This window comes from Triturus cristatus, chromosome 10 (assembly GCF_964204655.1).
Source record: "Triturus cristatus chromosome 10, aTriCri1.1, whole genome shotgun sequence".
Lineage (NCBI taxonomy): Eukaryota > Metazoa > Chordata > Amphibia > Caudata > Salamandridae > Triturus > Triturus cristatus.
In genome coordinates this window covers 800378609-800404158 of record NC_140593.1, presented here as the reverse complement: position 1 = coordinate 800404158, position 25550 = coordinate 800378609, and the positions used below count along the sequence as shown (strand labels likewise).

The window sequence follows — 25550 nt, the reverse complement described above, 5'->3', positions numbered from 1 at the left end:
AGTATGAAGTGCTCAGCTACATCCCATACATTCAAATCTTTCATTAAGCATGTCTCCATTGTCTTGTTTTATTTTTTTTAAATCGTTTTTATTAACCCTTTTTGTTTGTTTTTGCACATTTATCAATAAAGCATACAGTCAGAGCAGCACTCGTGTAACAGGTGGAAAAAGGGAGAAATTTAATTGCCAGTGGCAAGGCACACTTTGACTAAGAACAACATGACAATGGAAATTCAGGGTGTGTTAAGTACATCAAAGCTTGTGGCAATATCTCAAGAAGGAGTGTTGCTGACAAATCACAGCATCAGGTAGCATGCGAGTAGCGCAGGAGCAATGCAGTTCAAACGTAACCGGGGACATGGGGCACAACAAAATGAGATGTCTCCATTGTCTTATGGTGTTACACATTGATCTAGAGTCTCCATTAAATGCATGTGACGCCCAGCCCTCTCCGCCCTTCTGTGCTATTACATTTGTTTTATTTATCAAGTAGGCTGTTGCAAGGAGGTACTGCTGTTGGACATCAAACTGAAATGAGCAGAAATATTCTTAATTCACCCTAGTAGGATACTTTGTTGTAGTTGATGGCCCTTTAATTGTGAAGAACAGTCCACATGCCATTTTTATCCAAATACCAAATATATCCATCTTAAATTCCTTGTTCTTTTTGTTACAGCAGCGGAAATATCTCTCTTTGATGATGAACCAATTCAGTCTGCAGCATGTAAGTCCTTCCTAAGAATACCTCATACCGTCATTTGCCATAAATGTATTGGTGGGGAGTTGAGAGGCAAAGAGTACTGCTCCATTTATAGGCTTGTTCTTGGTAGTAGCCTTGATAAAGCCCAGGTGTTCCTGAGCTCATGTGAATCACGCAGATACTTGTTGAACGGTCTACTTCAAGGTATTTAGGGCCTAATTACAACTTTGGTGGTCTTGGAGCATGCTGGCACGCCAGCGCCCTGCTCCACGATTGCAAAAGTCGACCACCGCTCGCCCACACGATTACGAGTTATTATGTGGGCGGGCGGCTTTGCGGTTCCACGGCAGTGCAGTAGAAAGGCTCATATGTGAGCCTTAGATCTGCACCGCCATAGGACTGCCAATGCACGTTCCTGCACAACATGGACTGTGAAGTCCATGGTGTGCTGGAAAAGGGGTGGATGCACACGGGGACACATGTGCCCCCCTCCATGCAACCCCATGCACAGGGGCAACCTTTGTTTCCTCACTGACAGCACTTTCATGGCATAAGAACTGCCATGAGACTGCTGGCTGTGAGGAAACTGTTAATATGCTTGGCGGTTCTGCAGCGGCACTCCACCACCGCATCTCAACTGCGAGTTTGGCGGTCATATGGACTTTCAAACTTGTAATTAGGCCCTTAGACTTCTTAAGCTCCTAAATATGGTGGAATTGTTATAAGTCTCCCATAAAGATATATCATTATAAGTATTCCATATGTGTACCTCCCAATTGTTCCTGATTCTGATATGGAACTGTCAATTTTTAGATTTTCATTACCATCGTAAACCAACCTGTGTGATCGTCCTCCTGTGTGATCGTCCTTCTTCCTGACCCATTGTGTCCCACTTGTTTGTTATTCTTGTGTCTTGTAAGGAATTTTTGCACAGTTTAACAACACAGAGTAAATCGCCTGTTTGTGCTTCTTGGCTGAGGACTTGATGATTTGAGAGTTAGAAGAGGTAAATTCTTAATAACAATAGGCCTGTTATTTGAATTACCCAGTGGAGAATATCTGCTTGTGTTGAGTGTATACCAAAATAAATAAATGCTTTTGAAATAGACTTTGAAATGAACTTTTAAGAATTCTGCCAAGAAATTAGTACAACCGCTAATTATAACCAGTCCACAAAAATTGGTAATCTGGAGCAGACAGAGATGGAGAAAGATGAATTAAAGTTTTGTCTTTCCTCTTTTATTTGTTGGAAATAGGATTCTGATAAAAGAGGGAAGGTTCATCTGAGTTGAATGGGGGTCACGTTTTGTTGAGCACGATGGAGTTTGATGAAATGATTACTGGTTGAAGTAGCCCCACAGTGTGGTGATGGCGGAAGTATTGGTGAACCATGGGGTTTGTGGGCTGTTGAGGCATAACCTGGATCAGATAGGCCAGTTTGTAGGTGTGCAGATTAAATATGAATGCACACAGTACAGTGCGGGAGTATTGTTTATCATTTGCGAATCAGTTCAGAAGTTATAATATCTAAAGCTGTATTACATGGATCAGGCGTATGTTTGGAAACACCCTGAGGAAGACATGAAAATTGCTAAAGAGCAGCGAAACACTGCCTAAAGGTGTATTGAAATTTTGAGCAAGGTGAAATGTTGATCAAGTCCAAGCATGCTGGTTTAAAAGACCTTGTTAGGGATGATGGCATGAAACAAGCAGTTTGGGCACCAGTGTATTGTTATGGAATAGGAGCCAATGTAACATTCATGTTGGATGAGAGACTAGATAGTGACAAGCGACATTGTTTTTTTTTTTTTAAAGAAAATCAATTTATATTGTGATTTTCATGAACACAATGTGCATTAAAATAATAAATGTATAGCGGAGAAAAGTTTAAAGCATGTATGCATTACCTACTTCATGCATGTGATGTACTAGAACTAATACCATGGAGGGAATCATTCCCCTCTAGAAATAGGCAAGAGTGGGATGTTTGATATACAGATTAGCATGGGACACAATTGGTCCAGAACATTTGAAGTGAAAGTCAAGCATGCACCTAGTAAATTATTAGTTACTACTAGTGTTTTCTGGCCGTAGAAGGGTGTACTCGTTTAAAGAGATCTCCATGGATATGTACAAAGTAAGGTTGATCAAATTATGGCCATATGTTTCAGGATGGTTGATCCAGCTCTGTTTAGTAAGCTTTATGTTAAAAAAAAACCAACATGGCCTTATGCCTCCCAGTTTCTTTTATATTATCTGTTTTTATTCTGTAGTTACTTTTGCCGTTCCCAAATGCCACTATTTGCATTTAAAGTTGATTATCCCCTGCAGTACCCTAGAGTATTCTTACAGTCTTCCTGCTTCCAAAAAGGAGTATGAGCTAACAAGGATGAGAAGAGTTTTCACAGGATAAGGAGGACCGCTCAGGATTCCTTGATGCCTTTGGGATTCTGATTAATTATCTTGTTTTCTGAGTTCCCTCTAGAAAGGTATGGAACTCTAAGATAGTAAACATTGCCTTTGAAGCGTGCTCCCTTTTATTCAGTAACAGAGGCCTTGTTGTGGGTCACTTGGGGAGCCTGCTAAAAGGACTTAGCACTGCACATCAACTGGCACACTTTGTAACCATTTCTCACAATTATTCCCAAGTAGTTTTTCCCTGTATATCCCGTTTGCTCTACCTGTTTAGTAATGAAAATATAGAGCTATTTCCTTGGCCACAATTCTCTTATGTCTGGTGCCAAATTCCTTCCTCCTGCAAAATGCACAAGAAGGCGTAGGCTTGATCTTAGTGTTCAGTAAATTAATCAATTTCGCAGACAGTATTCAGCATCCATTTACTCATTTGTACAAATGTAATGGTCTCCAGCATGCACCCTGAATTTACTGGGTTAGTGGTTTCCTGAGGGATGTCTTTCTTACCAACTGTTTGGATAATTTCAGAATTATTTTTTTGTCATTCCTGTTATTCTTTAATAATCCAAATGTGCTGATGCAGCGAAGACTACACACTTATTTTTGTAGCCCCTGAATGTGGTTGCCAGTTTTTGGGTCATCGGTTCCCTGTTTTTAGGTCTCGGCTAGCGATGGCTGCGCTTGCGCAGTCTCGCTCGCGAGAGATAATGACTTGGGAGAAGAGGGGCTTGAACCCGCCCCTCTTCTCCCCTGTTCTCCATTGGCTGGCCTAGTAAATGCTGGCCAGCCATTGGAGAAGAGGTCCCGTCACTCCAATCATGCCCCGTCCTTTTCGGATCGGGGGGCGTGTTTTTTGCGAAAAGTCTCAGGGATGAGACAACAGCAAAACACGCCCCCGAATCCGAAAAGGACGCTCCCTTTCTCCGAGGCATTTCTGCTGTGCCTCGGAAAAAGGCGGTGGTGTCTTCCGGTGCCCTGTTCCTGTTTACTTGTTTGTATTTAATTGCGTGTGTTTGAATATGTGCAAAAAACGTTAATAAAGTACTGCCTCTGAAAGACATGTTTACTGTTTAATATCACAGTTACACAATTGTTTTACGGTATGATCAGTTTATAAGGGCACTAGGTTAGGGTCCTTCCATTTAGATGCTCTGCAACAGTTTCAAGATCTGACTGTTTCTCGTTAGGTCAAATGGGTGTAATTTTTGAAATGTACGTTTTTCTCGCCTTCGCTTGATTTTGCTCTCGAGAAAGTGCCACTGATAGTAATTGAATGACACTCATAATTACACTGAAATTATGAGAATGTCACACATAAGCGATCTGAAAATTTGGCAATGTTTGCTGTTCCTCTACTCACGCTACCCAGAAAAGCTTCTTTACTGGCCACTTCAAGATGGCTGTTACGACCAGACAAAAGTTACGTAATTCGTCCCTTTTCCCTTTCTATCTTGGAACTGATCATGTGAAGCTCGGTCTCAATTCTATGTCTATTTCGGATTATTCTCCTGTTAAATTTAAGAGCTTTTCTTCGTCAGTAGACTTCTAATGAGTAGGAATGACATAACTCGACGTCGGACAGCTCTTGCGGTAGCAACGTTTGATGTTGGTACCACCGTAGGAAAGGCACGACTACTTACTCAAATCACTCCTTAATTTCAATCGCACGGAGATTCGCACCGCCCATGCATGGCACGTGATGCGAGGAAGTAGGGTAGGAGGTGGGGGGGTAGATTGGTCTTGAAGTCTCGCGTGGCTTCCGGAGCTGTCAGCCCGCCTGGCTTTGAAAGGACGCACCGGCGTTGAGTTTTCACGTGTGTTGATGCGGTATGCGTTTGGTGCCTGAACCTTCCCTGTGCAAGACATAAGAGCCATGGCATTTCAACATCAGGGATACTCCGAGGCCGAGCTCTGAACATTGGAGGAGGCGGTTATATGTCGCGAGGCACAGGTGTCCTCCTTGCTCAGCATCTTCGGGGAGGTATTTAACATCATCTTAAATCAAACTCAGCCGCTGTCACCGTTTTACTTTTCAGACCCTGTTCCTGAGCTCCCTACCGTGGTCCATGACATGGCCACTTTGGCCGTTTTTGCTCTGCACGGTGCAGACCTTTCCCCTTTACCTCCTCGCTCCCCAATGTCACAGTGCATGCAAAACACCAAGCGATTTTTGAACAATGAATGTGAAAAAATTTAAAGTAATCAGTGACAGCGATTTAATTCTAGTTTTCTTCACGTTTTTTACTTAATCTTAAATTTGCATTCTCTCTGCATGTTTGCTATTTCAAGTTTTGATGTTTCTATTTTTTGGGTGTAGGATATTGCTCTTGTATAACGCAAACTTTTATTGAGTCGCCTGTATGTGTTTACAGCGGGCCACGATTGAGACTCTGGAGTTGAAGTTCAAGGGGTCAGTGCGAGGTTTTCAGTGGTTCAGAAAGGTAGTCGGAATAGATGGTCTTCCAGACCTTGGCGCTTCTGTAGAGCGCACAGCGCAGTGATTATGTTTTCTAATTGCACTTTTGATTATGTGCAAGTGTATGTGAAGGAGGCATACTGTTGTCAAAATACTGATAAAGAAAAGTAAAAGAAAATGCGGCGCTAATAGGTGAGTGGGTACGCTGTTTGTTTGGGGACGGGGGGTGAAGTCAAGGAGAAGCGCGCATCTGCTTTCAGGAGAGAGGAGAAACAAGCATTTACAATGCAACGGTCTCGGCATTGGTAAAGTTAGAGCTATTGGCATTGCTCATGACAATGCCGTTTCTTTAAATGTTTTAAAAACAAAAACATAAACAAAAATAATGTCATGAGCAATGCCAATAGCTCTAACTTTACCAATGCCGAGACCATTGCATTGTAAATGCTTGTTGGTCTGAGTCAGGGTGCTCAATTTTCTTTACGTTCTGACCGCTCATCAAAGTGGGAAGAATGGCCCATCAATCTTGTCCAAATGCATACTATGTTCTATTTTTAAAGTACAAGCATTCCATTATTTAAATAAGTCTCTCAGTGTAGTCTGTTTGTTCCAAGACCTAGTGAAAGGAGTTGCAGATATTGCTTCTGAAAGTCAGTAGTCGGTTTCAAGACCCAGTTTCCGAAAGAAACCCAATCTGTCTGGTTGTCTAGCATGCAAGTTGTTTAGTGTTTGAGCATAGCTTTGGTGAAATGGCACCCGACTTTATACTGTTCAGGGTTAAGTGGGGCACAATTTTCTTCAGGTTTTGATCTCTCATCAAAGGAGAGAGAATGTCTTCTCTGACTGTTTTGCTTTTACTGCTGCACTGTGTTTTCTGTGAATAACACGTTTTCCTTCATTTAAATGTCTGGTTCTGAAGGTAGAGAGGAAGGAGTTTAAATTATTACCTCTGAAAGTTAATGTCAGTGGCTCAGTTTGTCAAAAGAAAATAAGACTGCTTAATTTTCTTGTCTGCAAGTTGTTTTGTATTTACTCCTAACTTGGGTGAAGAGGGCATTCAACTTGATACCTGTAAAAGTAAATTTATGAACTAAAGTCAATAGCCTGCTTCTGTTGGTCATAACATGATACCAGGAAGGATAACACTGTGATAAGAGATTTGGTAGATGTCTTCTGTGAGGGCATGTGCATGACTAAACTCAGAATATCAATGTGAATCAGAAAAGCTAAGTTCTCTTACAGAATGCCAGATTAAAATTAAATTTTTGTGTTTTTGTGACTCTGTTACTTGCCACAGAGAGTGACTGATGGACTCTTCCATTCTTTCTCAGCTCCACCCCATCTTAAAATGCAACCCAGACAGAAGACAACATTTAGTAAGTGTAAAACAAGTGTAAGACATCCAAAATATTATTGGGTCCATATCCATTGTGCATTTAAAAGAAACCCAAAACTTGAAGAAGCAAGTTGTTGGGCAGAGGTTGGGGACTAGGCAAGCACTAAGCTTTGAGATGACTGCTCAAGATCCGATTTCACTGCAGGTTGACACTCAGTCGTGGCCCAGCAGTGAGACTTTCCATGAAAGTGTGATTCATAGTGGCATTTATCCTCAATTGGTACTTTAAATAAATACTTAAAATGTGCACTGCAAGTGAAAGGCTGAGGTTCTGTAAACTGGCTCTAAGAAATAACCCCCCAAAATCCTCAAATTTCAGGTAAGTCCACGAGTCTGCCATTGGATAGAAATTGTCACATTTTGAGACGGGCGCCGAGAATTTGAGCTTGAGGTAAGAGAGATGTACACAGGTGAAGAAGGAACTAGGATTTTGAGATTTCTTAAATAGATGCAGAATGTTACCAGTTTTAATATGCAACCTGCATGCGAGTGGTGATCTAAATTGAGGAATTAAGCAGCAAGTTAGTCAGTTCAAATATTGAGTGCTGTAATGCTTAACTATAAATTAACAGAATGTTAGTGTGTGTTATATTTAATATTTGAATACTAAATGTGACTCAAAGGAGCAGGGGGAGAGAGGAGGATCGGGACACTAGGATAACCCTGTGCCCATGTTCTCAGTCACTAAGGTCTATGAGTAAAAGGATGTAGCAAGGAGATCTTCTGAGTTTGTTAACCGGCAACACTTTGGGATGAGATGGGCATGCAGCCCAGTGTGGGTTTAAACCACTCATGAAGAGGCCATTATGTCCAGCATTGCTGTATTAATATTGCAATGTGGTATAAAGAGGGCTGAATAGGTAGTCTAGCTAACCCATACATTCCTAATGTGCTCAGAAATAGGCCCTTATTTTGTTTGAATAGAAGTGAATTGTAAATAGCAAACGGGTATGGTTATCAATCAGGTATGTTGTTCGATCGAGTCTGATTAGGTTAATTTTCAGAGAGTATATACAGACGTGTTGTCTACACTAGTGTGTACAATCACATTCACTGTACTTTCCATCTCCTTCATATAGAAGATGCCATTGATGAGAAAAGTAGAGAGCAGAAGACTGAATTAACAAAGAGAATAAAGTTAGAAGGTAAGTGTTAAGAGACTTGAAATACCAATGTCTTTTTTTATTTTGTTTGTGATGTAGTTTTTTTAGTTGGCATAGCTTTTAAGTCTTTGCCTCCTAGCAGAAATACTGCTTTCTGTTTCATTAATATTAATTGCTCCATAATATTGGGCTCCACCACTACTATTAAAGTACTGGGGATGTATAGAGCTCTATTGGTCCTCAGCCTGTAGACAGCCACTCTTCTATGGGATTAAGGTGAACCAGATGCCTATCTGACAATGCCCCTCTATTTTGAACGGCAGCAGACATTTACCCTATACCAGAATCCACACACAGCTCTTTGGGTATAATGTAAGCAAACCGGTTGTATCCCCATTTGTGCGATTGTTAGGAGCTGGTTATGTACTGTGCCCGGTTACTGATCAGCCTCACTGGCAGCACCCTTTACACTGTTCTACCATCCACCCACACTGATCTTCAGCCTAGACACAGTAAAAGCCCTCTACTTGTGTCTTTCTCAGCAAATCTCACGGAATTAGTCAGTCTTGACTCTCTTACTATGTATTGTTTAGCTACTATCTGTCGCATATTTTCCATCTTTCTCTACAATTACAGACCCCAAAATAAAACACCGGATCGAAACATCGACAGCCTAGTAGACGGGGAGAAATTGTATTTCTTAAACACACAGAGAATTGTCCAAAGGAGAGACTTTAGCCTAATACAAACATGTATTTAAATCCCATTAATAACTGGATATGTTCTTGATACACACCTAATTACTGCTCAACTTTTTTCACTCTTGTATGATCACTTTATTCCCAAAATCCAGTCACAAATCATTAATGAATTACCACCAAATCAAAATTGATGGTATCCAGTCGGAAACAGGATGGGGGTCCCCAAGTGACCCCTTCCCCTTTGTGAATGTAAACAAAAACCTATTTTTAGAAGCAGGCAATGGTCCAAAAGATCACTGCCTGGTCCTAAAAAATGTTAGTAAAATTATTATCATTATTATTTTTTTACTCCTCCTGTTAGGAAATCGGGCTACATTGAAAAAAAAAAACAATTTCTAAGTGCAGTCACAGACATGGTGGTCTGCTGACTCCAGCAAGCTACCATGCCCGTGACTTTCATCAATCATAGTGGGTCTCAATTTCCGACCTATCTCATGCATATTGATGAAGAAGGTCAAATTGCGACCTACAACATACCGTTATTTTGCGAAGTAGCCCGTTAATACATATGTTGTTTCACAAAATACTGAATCCATTTTAATAAATTCCTAATAAGAAATCACAAATCGTTATTTTATGCAATTTACGACTTCTTATTATGGATCTTTGTACATCAGACCTTTAGCTACTACCTAGGCATATTGCAAATTCTGATAAGCTCTCTGGTGGGCTGGCCCTAGACGTTTTCCATCTCTATTTAAAGCAGTCCAGGGACACACGGTCTTTGGGGCTTATGATACCATTCAATATCTGTTCATTAGTTGCCTGTTGCTTATGTCTATAGGGTGGCACCATTGTAAAATGGAGCCCTGTGGTGATCCTTATGGCTCACAATGAGTGCGTGGGAAGGACTTTGCACCACACCAACATATGATTTCCCGCTGCCTTTGAGCCAGGCTGGCCTGCCTCTGGATGCTGACAATCTTTAGCACACAGGTTGCAAATACTTAAAGTATACACTGAAAGCCGAATGTGTCATTCAACTCATTTCTTACTTTTTCAGACTCTGATGATTTTTCTGGAGTCCCCACCTCTTCCTCCGGTGAGTTGTTTTCTTCTTATTTGTTTATTACCCGCTCTGTCATCCTTTCATTTCATTGTGCTGCCTTTAGCTGTGCACTAATCCTATGTTTTCATCGGTCTCGTATGGGTGTCAGTGTAGAAAGTGCCTATGTAGGCTTGTAGTGCAAAACTATGGGCAGCCCGATTAACCCTCCGAAACTTGGGCTAACTAATCTATATATTAAATGGTTCCCTTCAGTACTGATTTAGCCTGTAAGCGGTTTAGCACTGTAAATGATGAATCATTATTGGTAATGCATTTGGAAATTCCTTTGTAACCATAATTTATAATATTTTCCTCTTTTGTGTTGTCAATATTTAGTTTGTTATGTACACCGTCATTTGGTGCCATAGCTAGACATTTTATTGACAACTTGAATCAGTTTTTGCATCGAATACACAATGTATTTGATTGGAAATGTTAACTGTTACTCTGCTACATATACATAGTTGTCTTAGTTACACAAAAAGTGCAAGTGCATAAAGTGCAGGGATTACTCAAAATCCTAAAATGACAAAGTCCATTGTAAACATTCACCGGAGGTATGAGAAGCTGGCCTGGTATATGATGTCCACTAATGTAAGTGGGCACCCTGCACCAGTCCAGACAACCCTTCTGGTGATTTTCGAGTTCTTAGACAACCTTAGAAAGCTCTCTAAGTGGTAGCTGTGGAGAGCAGCCTTCAGGCTTAGTCCAGAAGGAGTGTAAAGTAGCTTGATTTACCAGAATGCAATCTTATAGTATAGATTAAGTGAAAAAGAACCACACAAGGTATTTAGAAAAATATGTATTTATTATATAAAACTCTATAACCCGTTTAGATATCTCCTACCTGGAGATGCACACAACACACACAATACTTTGCAAAGAAACACAGTGAATAGTACAAAATACACAGTGGACCCCGGGGGGCACCAAACCATATACTAATACAGTGGTATAAGAACCACGACTGGAATCAAGACAATGTCGGGAGAACATAGAAGTGCTGGGGTCCCAAGGAACCATCCAAGGTGAGTGACTAGGAACCCCACGGAGAGCGTGTGCAGTGTCGGAAAATGACTGCGTGCTCCGTACAACTCTACATGTAAGTCGCGGTTGGAATCTTAAAGATTGAGGACTCTTCCCAGTGGACCCTGAAGAAACCCTGTGGAAGACCAAAGGTTGGAGAGCCACCCCCTTTGGATACCCTAGTACCCATGCTACCTACAGCAGGAAGCCGGGTGAATAGGTGTGAAGTGGTGTCAGAAACCGCAGTATAACCCAATGGAGGACTTCAGGAAAGTGTCGCTGCTGAAGAAGGAGAAAGTATCCTGTGGAATCTGAAGGTGGATTCTAGTTGAGAGGTACCTACAAGCAGAGGGGACAGAGTCTATGTCACTTAGGAGTGACCAGGAGATCTGGAAGATGAATGCCCACCAATGTCGGGAGTTGCAGGAGAGTTGACGAGGACCTTGACTCTGCAGCTGTGAGGACCAGGCGACCAGGAGTCGTGCCCGAGCTGTCCCATGTATGATGTCGAGTGCTGAGGGGTCGGTGTCCGGCGGGAGCACCAACAAGCCTTGGAAATTGCAACCAACGCAGAAAGGTGCAATGTCTGGACCAGCAAGGTCCAAGGGACTCACCACAAGCAGGGGAGCCAGGTTAGGACCTGAGCAATCGGGGGAGACCAAAACAAGCAAAGGTGACCCTCAAATGGACCTCTAGGTCAGAGGCACTGTAGTCGCGAGAGTACCTCGAGCAGCTCACCAAAAGATGCAGGCCACGATGCAAACGTGTGGCCGAAGATTCTGGTCACTGGAAATGCTCGAGGATGGGGCTATTTGGAGTCCGAAGATCTTCTTGGAAGGAAGCCAACAAGCCTTTGCAACTGCAAGTTGACGTAAATGCACAGGGGTTCAGTTATTGCACCCCCACGAGAGATTCTGGCCTCAAACTTGGTGAGAGGGCAGGCCTCAAGAGCTGTGGAGAACCACCACCTATGTTTCAGAACCTTACGGAGTCCGGAGGAGCTCAGGATCAGCAGACTGGTCGACTTAGTTGCGGAGCCTGCAAATGCTTCACTCAAATCAATCTTTATTCGGACCCCTGAGAGGCAACCATAAAAGTACATAAAAATACAGTTAGCAATGGCATCTTCAAAGTTTTCTGCATAGAAGAAACAAAAATAATAGTACAAACATGTGTATAAAAAGTGCCTCGCCAGTAGAGTAGTGTGCGACGACATGGGTATATTAACATGTAGTTTGTAAGAAAGGACAAATAAATTAACATGTCACAAATTCTGCCTGTGTTTCACTACCAATTTCAAAAAATGACAATCTGTTTAGCAAACAGCTCTGTGTCCAATAGTTGAATAACAAGGAAAGCAGGGCGGCATCTACGTAAGCCCCAAATTTTCAAGATCGGGACTAACCACTGCTTTCTCAATTCCTGGTAAAATTTACAAAACAGTACTGTATGCAGTGTGGATTGAGAGGAGGTCATATCACAGGGACAAGATTGAAGATGTTTTTCCCAAGGTTTAGATATAGGGAAGGTAACCGAATGGTGGAAAACATTCAATCTTAGCCTTGTTAGAAGAGATCTCTCATAGTCTGTAAAATTAAATGTCAGGCAAGGCTGAATTAAGAGAGTTGTTTGAGTCAATAGAGAATATTGAACTGTAGGTTTATGGGCTTCGCTGACTAACCTCAAAGATTCTAGCTGAGCAAGGCACAGCTTTTTAAATTGCTTCCTAGGAATTTCAGCAATTTTCGGAGGGGAAAGGTAGTAGTCTGTCATACCCAGATCGCCTAAGAAACTCTTTATATAGGAAATCCATCTGACCTTGTGTGCTCTGTCTAGGGCAATACAATCTTTAATAAACCCTTGCGTAAAGGTGGTAACTTTGGAGGTCCAGATGCGGTGCCATAGTAGCAGGGGTTGAATCTTTATCAGATCTGATACAAATGGCAGCCCTGCTTCTAGATGGCATGCGTAGGTCGAAGTAGTCCGCGGGACTGCCAAAAGAAAACGTAGAAACCTGTTTTCTACCCTTTGGACCTCTTCCATCTTAGCATAGCCCCAAACACCGGCCCCATAGATTACACTGCCGATGCATTTTGCCTTATAAATATCCAGGAGTTCGACAGTAGGTCGTCTACCTAATTTGCTAGCAAAATTAATCAAGGCAGCTGTTGTTCTAGCAAAGGTGAGTTTTCTAGACTCAATGGCACTTTTCCAGGAACATTTCTGATTGAAAACAATACCCAGATAGGGATACGTGTTAGTGCTCTCAAGTTTTTGGTGGTCTACAAAAAAGGTCATTTTGTTCCTTTTCGATGACCCGAGGGACATTACAAATGTTTTTTTAATATTAATCCCCAGGTCCAAATTCTCCATAAATGAGTGATATTTTGCTAGGGAGCGCTGCAATTCAAGCGGAGTTTGCGCTAGAATTACTGCGTCATCCGCATAGAGTAGAGCCGGTATAGGACAATGATCTATAATGGGGAGGTCCTTAGCCCCGAATAACATGGCTTTCTCCAAGCCATTTGTATATAGATTGAATAAAAATGGGGCCAGGACACATCCCTGTCTAACACCGCGCTCCACTCTAAACGATTTTGTCACCTCGCCCCGCACACCATATCTCACGCAGGCTGTAGCATCTGAATACAGTCCGCGCAAGAAAAGTATTAGGGTCTCCTCTATTCCCATGTTCTCTAGGATGTTCCACAGCTTGGTGTGGTTGACACAGTCAAATGCTGCGGAGAGGTCCACATAAGCCAGATAGAGGGCCCCATCTTTAGCACTGACATATTGGTCTATCAGCAGGGAAAGGTTAAGGGCTTGCTCTGTAGTTCCCAGACCCTCACGAAACCCGTACTGTAGATCAGAAAGAGCTTTGTTGTCCAGTGCCCATTGCTGCAGACGCTCTAGAATAACTCGACCAGCCACTTTCCCAAGTGAATCTAACAAAGAGATAGGTCGATAACAAGATGGCACGTGGCGGTCCCCTTTTTTAAAAATAGGGACAAGGATTGATTTAGTCCAAGAATCAATGGGGCCCAGTGCACAAGAAGCTTGGAGGACCCTCGTTAAGATTGGGAGCCATAAATCCATAGTAAATTTAAAAAAGTCAATTGGAACCCCGTCGGGGCCTGGGGCTTTACCATTTTTGCTAGCCTTTAAGGCTTGCTCCACCTCCTCGTATAAAATATTAATTAACACAGGAGATTTTGAGGTGTGTGATCTAGAAAATGTTAAAGGAGCAGCGGTTGAGGAGAGGCTGAATATCCGCTCAAAATATCCCAGCCACGTTTGTTCATTTATCGCGACCTCAACAGTAGGTTTAGGCGTAGTATCAGTTAAAAAAGGGGACTTCACCACCTTCCAAAAGGCAGCAGCGTCCCGAAGGATAGATGTTTTATGTAATTGATCCCAAAGTTCTTTCTTTACGTCATTTCTCCTACGACTTAAGGCTTTTTTTTTTTTTTTTAAATATATTTATTAATTTCACCATTACACAGTTAGCACAATATATCGCGTAATCTCCGATAGTAGATTTGGATTCTTATAAGATTTTACATACAATGAATTAATATCGATACAGATTCCAACACCAGATACAACAGATTCATCCGAGCTTTCCCAGCTTAACCCCTTTAACCCAAACCCTCCTTCCATTTTATTATGGGGTCCCATATCCTTAACCCCAGTTTCCTTCCTGTTCTGCCTTTCCGAGCATATATATTTTTCTCCAAATTATAAGTAGACAACAGGTTAGCAAGCCAAACTTGCATTGCGGGTGGGCTTTTATCCAACCAGGCCCTAGCTATGCAGAGTCTAAAAACTGCCATTGCGACAAAAATAAAATCTCTCTGAATAATATTGGTATCCGTAACAATCCCTAGCAGTATTTCCGGGGGGTTTAAGATAACTTGAATGTCCAGGGAGGCATCAAGAAATTTCTCTATATCTTTTAACACCGTTTGTAATTGCGGACAAGCCGCAAATATATGGATTTGATCTACCTCAGGGGAACTACACCTTGGGCATGTAGATCATTAAGTGGGTCGCACACCGCTCGTCATACTAGCAAGTAGCCCCATAGGATTCTGGACAATGAAGTAGCAGCGGCGAGTACACCTATGCTACAAGTGTTAAATAAATGCCATCCCTGGACACGTGTTTCGAGGTAGTTGCCTCTCGTCAGCAGGGAGCAGGTCTGTATGTGGGGTGCCGGTAGACTGCCAAATATACAAGGTTAAATACCTTTCACGGCGCGCGGGTGCGGGATCCTGACTCGTCAGCCGTTTAGCTCGAGGGAGCCTTAAAGTCAATCATTAAGTGGGTCGCACACCGCTCGTCATACTAGCAAGTAGCCCCATAGGATTCTGGACAATGAAGTAGCAGCGGCGAGTACACCTATGCTACAAGTGTTAAATAAATGCCATCCCTGGACACGTGTTTCGAGGTAGTTGCCTCTCGTCAGCAGGGAGCAGGTCTGTATGTGGGGTGCCGGTAGACTGCCAAATATACAAGGTTAAATACCTTTCACGGCGCGCGGGTGCGGGATCCTGACTCGTCAGCCGTTTAGCTCGAGGGAGCCTTAAAGTCAATCATTAAGTGGGTCGTACACCGCTCGTCATACTAGCAAGTAGCCCCATAGGATTCTGGACAATGAAGTAGCAGCGGCGAGTACACCTATGCTACAAGTGTTAAATAAATGCCATCCCTGGACACGTGTTTCGAGGTAGTTGCCTCTCGTCAGCAGGGAGCAGGTCTGTATGTGGGGTGCCGGTAGACTGCCAAATATACAAGGTTAAATACCTTTCACGGCGCGCGGGTGCGGGATCCTGACTCGTCAGCCGTTTAGCTCGAGGGAGCCTTAAAGTCAATCATTAAGTGGGTCGCACACCGCTCGTCATACTAGCAAGTAGCCCCATAGGATTCTGGACAATGAAGTAGCAGCGGCGAGTACACCTATGCTACAAGTGTTAAATAAATGCCATCCCTGGACACGTGTTTCGAGGTAGTTGCCTCTCGTCAGCAGGGAGCAGGTCTGTATGTGGGGTGCCGGTAGACTGCCAAATATACAAGGTTAAATACCTTTCACGGCGCGCGGGTGCGGGATCCTGACTCGTCAGCCGTTTAGCTCGAGGGAGCCTTAAATTCAATCATTAAGTGGGTCGCACACCGCTCGTCATACTAGCAAGTAGCCCCATAGGATTCTGGACAATGAAGTAGCAGCGGCGAGTACACCTATGCTACAAGTGTTAAATAAATGCCATCCCTGGACACGTGTTTCGAGGTAGTTGCCTCTCGTCAGCAGGGAGCAGGTCTGTATGTGGGGTGCCGGTAGACTGCCAAATATACAAGGTTAAATACCTTTCACGGCGCGCGGGTGCGGGATCCTGACTCGTCAGCCGTTTAGCTCGAGGGAGCCTTAAAGTCAATCATTAAGTGGGTCGCACACCGCTCGTCATACTAGCAAGTAGCCCCATAGGATTCTGGACAATGAAGTAGCAGCGGCGAGTACACCTATGCTACAAGTGTTAAATAAATGCCATCCCTGGACACGTGTTTCGAGGTAGTTGCCTCTCGTCAGCAGGGAGCAGGTCTGTATGTGGGGTGCCGGTAGACTGCCAAATATACAAGGTTAAATACCTTTCACGGCGCGCGGGTGCGGGATCCTGACTCGTCAGCCGTTTAGCTCGAGGGAGCCTTAAAGTCAATCATTAAGTGGGTCGCACACTGCTCGTCATACTAGCAAGTAGCCCCATAGGATTCTGGACAATGAAGTAGCAGCGGCGAGTACACCTATGCTACAAGTGTTAAATAAATGCCATCCCTGGACACGTGTTTCGAGGTAGTTGCCTCTCGTCAGCAGGGAGCAGGTCTGTATGTGGGGTGCCGGTAGACTGCCAAATATACAAGGTTAAATACCTTTCACGGCGCGCGGGTGCGGGATCCTGACTCGTCAGCCGTTTAGCTCGAGGGAGCCTTAAAGTCAATCATTAAGTGGGTCGCACACCGCTCGTCATACTAGCAAGTAGCCCCATAGGATTCTGGACAATGAAGTAGCAGCGGCGAGTACACCTATGCTACAAGTGTTAAATAAATGCCATCCCTGGACACGTGTTTCGAGGTAGTTGCCTCTCGTCAGCAGGGAGCAGGTCTGTATGTGGGGTGCCGGTAGACTGCCAAATATACAAGGTTAAATACCTTTCACGGCGCGCGGGTGCGGGATCCTGACTCGTCAGCCGTTTAGCTCGAGGGAGCCTTAAAGTCAATCATTAAGTGGGTCGCACACCGCTCGTCATACTAGCAAGTAGCCCCATAGGATTCTGGACAATGAAGTAGCAGCGGCGAGTACACCTATGCTACAAGTGTTAAATAAATGCCATCCCTGGACACGTGTTTCGAGGTAGTTGCCTCTCGTCAGCAGGGAGCAGGTCTGTATGTGGGGTGCCGGTAGACTGCCAAATATACAAGGTTAAATACCTTTCACGGCGCGCGGGTGCGGGATCCTGACTCGTCAGCCGTTTAGCTCGAGGGAGCCTTAAAGTCAATCATTAAGTGGGTCGCACACCGCTCGTCATACTAGCAAGTAGCCCCATAGGATTCTGGACAATGAAGTAGCAGCGGCGAGTACACCTATGCTACAAGTGTTAAATAAATGCCATCCCTGGACACGTGTTTCGAGGTAGTTGCCTCTCGTCAGCAGGGAGCAGGTCTGTATGTGGGGTGCCGGTAGACTGCCAAATATACAAGGTTAAATACCTTTCACGGCGCGCGGGTGCGGGATCCTGACTCGTCAGCCGTTTAGCTCGAGGGAGCCTTAAAGTCAATCATTAAGTGGGTCGCACACCGCTCGTCATACTAGCAAGTAGCCCCATAGGATTCTGGACAATGAAGTAGCAGCGGCGAGTACACCTATGCTACAAGTGTTAAATAAATGCCATCCCTGGACACGTGTTTCGAGGTAGTTGCCTCTCGTCAGCAGGGAGCAGGTCTGTATGTGGGGTGCCGGTAGACTGCCAAATATACAAGGTTAAATACCTTTCACGGCGCGCGGGTGCGGGATCCTGACTCGTCAGCCGTTTAGCTCGAGGGAGCCTTAAAGTCAATCATTAAGTGGGTCGCACACCGCTCGTCATACTAGCAAGTAGCCCCATAGGATTCTGGACAATGAAGTAGCAGCGGCGAGTACACCTATGCTACAAGTGTTAAATAAATGCCATCCCTGGACACGTGTTTCGAGGTAGTTGCCTCTCGTCAGCAGGGAGCAGGTCTGTATGTGGGGTGCCGGTAGACTGCCAAATATACAAGGTTAAATACCTTTCACGGCGCGCGGGTGCGGGATCCTGACTCGTCAGCCGTTTAGCTCGAGGGAGCCTTAAAGTCAATCATTAAGTGGGTCGCACACCGCTCGTCATACTAGCAAGTAGCCCCATAGGATTCTGGACAATGAAGTAGCAGCGGCGAGTACACCTATGCTACAAGTGTTAAATAAATGCCATCCCTGGACACGTGTTTCGAGGTAGTTGCCTCTCGTCAGCAGGGAGCAGGTCTGTATGTGGGGTGCCGGTAGACTGCCAAATATACAAGGTTAAATACCTTTCACGGCGCGCGGGTGCGGGATCCTGACTCGTCAGCCGTTTAGCTCGAGGGAGCCTTAAAGTCAATCATTAAGTGGGTCGCACACCGCTCGTCATACTAGCAAGTAGCCCCATAGGATTCTGGACAATGAAGTAGCAGCGGCGAGTACACCTATGCTACAAGTGTTAAATAAATGCCATCCCTGGACACGTGTTTCGAGGTAGTTGCCTCTCGTCCGCAGGGAGCAGGTCTGTATGTGGGGTGCCGGTAGACTGCCAAATATACAAGGTTAAATACCTTTCACGGCGCGCGGGTGCGGGATCCTGACTCGTCAGCCGTTTAGCTCGAGGGAGCCTTAAAGTCAATCATTAAGTGGGTCGCACACCGCTCGTCATACTAGCAAGTAGCCCCATAGGATTCTGGACAATGAAGTAGCAGCGGCGAGTACACCTATGCTACAAGTGTTAAATAAATGCCATCCCTGGACACGTGTTTCGAGGTAGTTGCCTCTCGTCAGCAGGGAGCAGGTCTGTATGTGGGGTGCCGGTAGACTGCCAAATATACAAGGTTAAATACCTTTCACGGCGCGCGGGTGCGGGATCCTGACTCGTCAGCCGTTTAGCTCGAGGGAGCCTTAAAGTCAATCATTAAGTGGGTCGCACACCGCTCGTCATACTAGCAAGTAGCCCCATAGGATTCTGGACAATGAAGTAGCAGCGGCGAGTACACCTATGCTACAAGTGTTAAATAAATGCCAACCCTGGACACGTGTTTCGAGGTAGTTGCCTCTCGTCAGCAGGGAGCAGGTCTGTATGTGGGGTGCCGGTAGACTGCCAAATATACAAGGTTAAATACCTTTCACGGCGCGCGGGTGCGGGATCCTGACTCGTCAGCCGTTTAGCTCGAGGGAGCCTTAAAGTCAATCATTAAGTGGGTCGCACACCGCTCGTCATACTAGCAAGTAGCCCCATAGGATTCTGGACAATGAAGTAGCAGCGGCGAGTACACCTATGCTACAAGTGTTAAATAAATGCCATCCCTGGACACGTGTTTCGAGGTAGTTGCCTCTCGTCAGCAGGGAGCAGGTCTGTATGTGGGGTGCCGGTAGACTGCCAAATATACAAGGTTAAATACCTTTCACGGCGCGCGGGTGCGGGATCCTGACTCGTCAGCCGTTTAGCTCGAGGGAGCCTTAAAGTCAATCATTAAGTGGGTCGCACACCGCTCGTCATACTAGCAAGTAGCCCCATAGGATTCTGGACAATGAAGTAGCAGCGGCGAGTACACCTATGCTACAAGTGTTAAATAAATGCCATCCCTGGACACGTGTTTCGAGGTAGTTGCCTCTCGTCAGCAGGGAGCAGGTCTGTATGTGGGGTGCCGGTAGACTGCCAAATATACAAGGTTAAATACCTTTCACGGCGCGCGGATGCGTGATCCTGACTCGTCAGCCGTTTAGCTCGAGGGAGCCTTAAAGTCAATCATTAAGTGGGTCGCACACCGCTCGTCATACTAGCAAGTAGCCCCATAGGATTCTGGACAATGAAGTAGCAGCGGCGAGTACACCTATGCTACAAGTGTTAAATAAATGCCATCCCTGGACACGTGTTTCGAGGTAGTTGCCTCTCGTCAGCAGGGAGCAGGTCTATATGTGGGGTGCCGGTAGACTGCCAAATATACAAGGTTAAATACCTTTCACGGCGCGCGGGTGCGGGATCCTGACTCGTCAGCCGTTTAGCTCGAGGGAGCCTTAAAGTCAATCATTAAGTGGGTCGCACACCGCTCGTCATACTAGCAAGTAGCCCCATAGGATTCTGGACAATGAAGTAGCAGCGGCGAGTACACCTATGCTACAAGTGTTAAATAAATGCCATCCCTGGACATGTGTTTCGAGGTAGTTGCCTCTCGTCAGCAGGGAGCAGGTCTGTATGTGGGGTGCCGGTAGACTGCCAAATATACAAGGTTAAATACCTTTCACGGCGCGCGGGTGCGGGATCCTGACTCGTCAGCCGTTTAGCTCGAGGGAGCCTTAAAGTCAATCATTAAGTGGGTCGCACACCGCTCGTCATACTAGCAAGTAGCCCCATAGGATTCTGGACAATGAAGTAGCAGCGGCGAGTACACCTATGCTACAAGTGTTAAATAAATGCCATCCCTGGACACGTGTTTCGAGGTAGTTGCCTCTCGTCAGCAGGGAGCAGGTCTGTATGTGGGGTGCCGGTAGACTGCCAAATATACAAGGTTAAATACCTTTCACGGCGCGCGGGTGCGGGATCCTGACTCGTCAGCCGTTTAGCTCGAGGGAGCCTTAAAGTCAATCATTAAGTGGGTCGCACACCGCTCGTCATACTAGCAAGTAGCCCCATAGGATTCTGGACAATGAAGTAGCAGCGGCGAGTACACCTATGCTACAAGTGTTAAATAAATGCCATCCCTGGACACGTGTTTCGAGGTAGTTGCCTCTCGTCAGCAGGGAGCAGGTCTGTATGTGGGGTGCCGGTAGACTGCCAAATATACAAGGTTAAATACCTTTCACGGCGCGCGGGTGCGGGATCCTGACTCGTCAGCCGTTTAGCTCGAGGGAGCCTTAAAGTCAATCATTAAGTGGGTCGCACACCGCTCGTCATACTAGCAAGTAGCCCCATAGGATTCTGGACAATGAAGTAGCAGCGGCGAGTACACCTATGCTACAAGTGTTAAATAAATGCCATCCCTGGACACGTGTTTCGAGGTAGTTGCCTCTCGTCAGCAGGGAGCAGGTCTGTATGTGGGGTGCCGGTAGACTGCCAAATATACAAGGTTAAATACCTTTCACGGCGCGCGGGTGCGGGATCCTGACTCGTCAGCCGTTTAGCTCGAGGGAGCCTTAAAGTCAATCATTAAGTGGGTCGCACACCGCTCGTCATACTAGCAAGTAGCCCCATAGGATTCTGGACAATGAAGTAGCGGCGGCAAGTACACCTATGCTACAAGTGTTAAACAAATGCCATCCCTGGACACGTGTTTCGAGGTAGTTGCCTCTCGTCAGCAGGGAGCAGGTCTGTATGTGGGGTGCCGGTAGACTGCCAAATATACAAGGTTAAATACCTTTCACGGCGCGCGGGTGCGGGATCCTGAATCGTCAGCCGTTTAGCTCGAGGGAGCCTTAAAGTCAATCATTAAGTGGGTCGCACACCGCTCGTCATACTAGCAAGTAGCTGTAGTGCCGGCGGTGCCCCCCCACTTTGCTATTTTTGCTGGAGTAAAATATAACGAGTAGAGGGTTTTATAGTGCTGTGATTGCAGCGGCGCTGAGCAGAGGAGAGTACGCCCTCGGTCCAATGACTCTTTAAACCAACTTGGCTCCCCTGCCAGCTTGTCTGCCCACTTTACCATCTGCTTATCCATATCGTCTGGTTTACCTACTAGCAGATTCGCATAACAGCTCCTAATAGAGCAGTCCCCCCCCCCTAACCTTATTTTCTCCAATATTTCTACCTTATCGAACCCATTCCTTCCACCCTGTTTATCGCCCAGAAAACTTCTTAACTGCAAAAATTTAAAAAAATCCCTCCTGTCTAACCCAAAAGTATTTACTAAATCATTAAATTGGATCATCACCTCCGTGTTCCTCAAATCTCCAAGCTGTACTACCCCCTTCTCCATCCAAACCGCCATCGTAGTGTCCCAGAAGATCTGCTTTGGGAAGGAGACATTTTTATACAGTCTGGTATATCTATTGTATCTGCCCAGGCCAAACTTTTTCCGCACTGCATTCCAAATCTCAATTGCTGCTTGTACTGTCTTGAACCTGGTTCTTTTGTAGTATGCAAAATCAATACATTTAAGAAAGGAATTCTCCACCTCAGGTCCCAACACTATGGCGTATATTCTAGATGAATCATTTCGTGTTCTGCCATCGAGGCCACCCCCGCCTATTATCCCACGCATATATTGTAATGCAGCTGCCCAATAATACAATCTGAAATCAGGGGCTCCCCAGCCTCCTCTCTCTCTAGGCAGAGACATGAAGCGGTATGCCCTACGAGTCTTGCCATGGGCCCAAATAAATCTATTTAACATATTATCAAGCTCTTTAAACCATTTCATCTCAAACCATAGCGGTATTGTCCTAAAAAAATATAAAACTTTTGGCAGTATTAGCATTTTTATAACATTGATGCAGCCCATTAATGTCAGATGCAAATTATTCATTCGATCCAAATCCGTCTTAACTTTTAGCATCAGGGGCGCCAGATTCTTCTGTATTAGTGACTCCAAGTCTGCTGTAATTGCAACCCCCAGATATACCGCTGAGTCGGTGACTCTTTGATCGCTGAAGACAATATAATGGTTACATATTATTTGCGTTTTAGAGCTATTTAAGCTATACCCCGATACCTGCCCAAATCTTTGTGCTTCAGACTCAATTTCTCCTATGGCCATGCTGGGGTTAGGCGTCAAAATGGCCACATCGTCGGCATAGGCAAGGGTCTTCATCATACTTCCATTCAACCTAATTGGAGGGATCCTTACGTTGTTATCTATATTCCTTATCAATGGATCCAGGTAAAGAGCAAATAATAATGGGGAAGATGGGCATCCCTGTCTAGTCCCTCTTCCAATAATAACTGCTGCTGATTTACCCCTATTAACTCTTATCTTTCCTGACGGATTCTTGTACAAAGTCTGCATTGCGGTTATAAAGCTATTCCCGAAACCATTCCACTTTAGTATTTGCCATAAATATTCCCAGGAGACCCTATCGAACGCTTTCTCAGCATCTAAAAAGAGCGCCGCAATATGGTCCCCCAGGCCAGCCGCCGCATCGAAAGCTGCAATCACCTGTCTAATATGTTGTGTGGTACCTTTACCGGGAATAAACCCATGCTGAGTATGGCTTACTAAACCCTCTATTACCTCTGCGAGTCTTATTGCTAATATCTTAGAGTAGACTTTAGTGTCAGCGTTCATCAGTGTAATAGGCCTGTATGACCCTGGGAGTAGCGAATTGTTTCCTTTTTTTAAAATAACAATGATATCTGCTTCCCCCCATGACTCGGGGATCATATCCCCTGTCTGTGCTTCCAACATAACCTGAAACATATCCATTCCAATAACTTCGTAAAATACCTTGTAAAACTCGACCGGGAGCTGGTCAGGACCGGCTGCTTTGCCCGATGGCAACATATTTAGTGCCATGTGAAATTCCTCCAATCTAAAGGGGGAATCCAATCTATACTTTTCTTCCATAGGTAAACCCGGAGGAATAATCTTACTAAGATAACTTTGAATCTCACTTATAGACGCTCCCCTGTCCCTCGTGTATAGCTCTTCGTAAAATTTCCTGAACACTTCCCTCACTTCGATTGATGCAGTGACCCTAGTTCCATTCCTATCTATGATCTCCTGAATATCTGATGCTGCTAATTTCTGTCTAGTACGTATTGCTAATAGATGGCCTACCTTGTCGCTTAGCTCATAAGCAGCTTCCCTCTTAGTTAAGTAATTCTCTACTGCTTTTTTTGAAGTGCATTCTGTCGCCTCTGCCCTGAGGACCACTAGTTTTAATAAATGTGCTTCTATTGATACATTGTCTCTTATATCCCGAACCAGTTCCTCCTCTACTCTTAATATCTTTTGGTAAACCTCCTTAATTTCCAGCCGTGTCTTTTTTTGTGATGAGAACACATAGCTCATCGTCTCGCCCCTTACTCCGGCCTTAAAGGCATCCCATACTATTCGTGACGGAGCCGTGCCTTTATTAATTTCCCAGTACTCCTTAATCCAATCAGACATGTAAACCCTATATCCTTCATCCCTCAGAAGGGCTCTGTCAAATGTCCATTGCGTATCCTTTCGCCTTATCTGCCCTATTCTAATCGTCAAAATCAGTGGACTATGGTCCGAGACGATACGAGGTTGTTTTTCTATCTGCGCCTCTGGCATCAGGGAAGATGAGATCAAAAAATAATCTAATCTGACAAGCACCTTGTGAGGGGCCGAATAATAGGTACTACCATCACTGCCTGGGTTTACCTTAATCCATGGGTCCCTTAGTGAGTTGTTCGACACCATGTCTGTGAGTGCCTTATGGGTTCTCTTTTTTCTCCCTGCGTATGTCCTTCCCGGGTGTAAAAATGAACTACTGGGATCGTGGATATTAAAATCGCCACAGCATATAATTGGTTCGGGCCATAATGCCAACTCAATGTCTAAAAATTGGAAGAGTTCGGGGTCGTCTTCTGTTGAACCATACACAGAAACTATAGTGCATTTTTCCCCCTTAAATTTTATTTCGACTATTACCCACCTCCCCCATTGATCTTCCTTTTTACTTATCACCTCCACATCGGTGGATCTTCCTAGTACCGCCACTCCCCTATGCTTAGTCCCTTGCTTTGTATTTGCTAATATCGCAAATCCTAGGTGGTCCAATAGATAACCCTTAGATGCTTCAACATGGGTTTCTTGAAGACAAACCAAATCCAGCTTAAGTGTCCTAAGTAATGCCGCCACCCTAAGCCTCTTACCTGGGTCGTTGAGTCCACAGATATTAATGGTAGCAATCCTACAACTCATTAAGACCCATCATAGGTTTTATCCAGCAATGCATACCTTATTCTATCTATCGTTCTGTTGTGACTTGAAAAGTGTATCTGATGATTATGATTATCATTTAGACTCCTCCTTATAACAAATCTGTGTTGTGCACTATGAATTCCGTGCGCGAAATATTGTGCTCTCCTGTGTTGCTTCTTAAACCCTACCTCACCTTTTTTTCCATTTTTACCCCTCTTTTCCCCTCCTAACTCCACCCTCCCCACCCTCTGTCCTCTGTCCTCCACCCCCCTCCCCCCCTCCCTGCGTTTACTGGCAAATAGGTCCAGGGACCTATGTGCGACCGCACTAGCTCGTGGGAAACGCTCCTCACTCTCCCCCCCACACCTGACCCCTAATTCATCCTATACCCCACCTATACCCCACCTATGTGTCTTTAACCTAACTATTTAATCTTTTGTGTGTACTATCTCCTTAGTAAGAGTAAACCAATCTGGGAGATACCTATATCTAAAGTCTTCCTCTCCAAGCCTGTAAATCTCGCCCAGTGACTTTCAAGCCTTTAGC

At 44.8% G+C, this 25550-nt stretch overlaps 1 protein-coding gene across 1 annotated transcript in view; it reads left to right on the top strand.

Annotated features, from left to right (window-relative positions):
• LOC146790023 (uncharacterized) overlaps positions 1–25550 on the top strand; it is a 125362-nt gene that overhangs the window by 36757 nt on the left and 63055 nt on the right. The window contains exons 3-6 of the mRNA XM_085628345.1: positions 677–724; positions 6863–6907; positions 8007–8072; positions 9795–9833. Of these exons, the coding sequence (XP_085484471.1) occupies positions 677–724; positions 6863–6907; positions 8007–8072; positions 9795–9833 (198 nt within the window). The remainder of the gene's footprint in view (positions 1–676; positions 725–6862; positions 6908–8006; positions 8073–9794; positions 9834–25550) is intronic.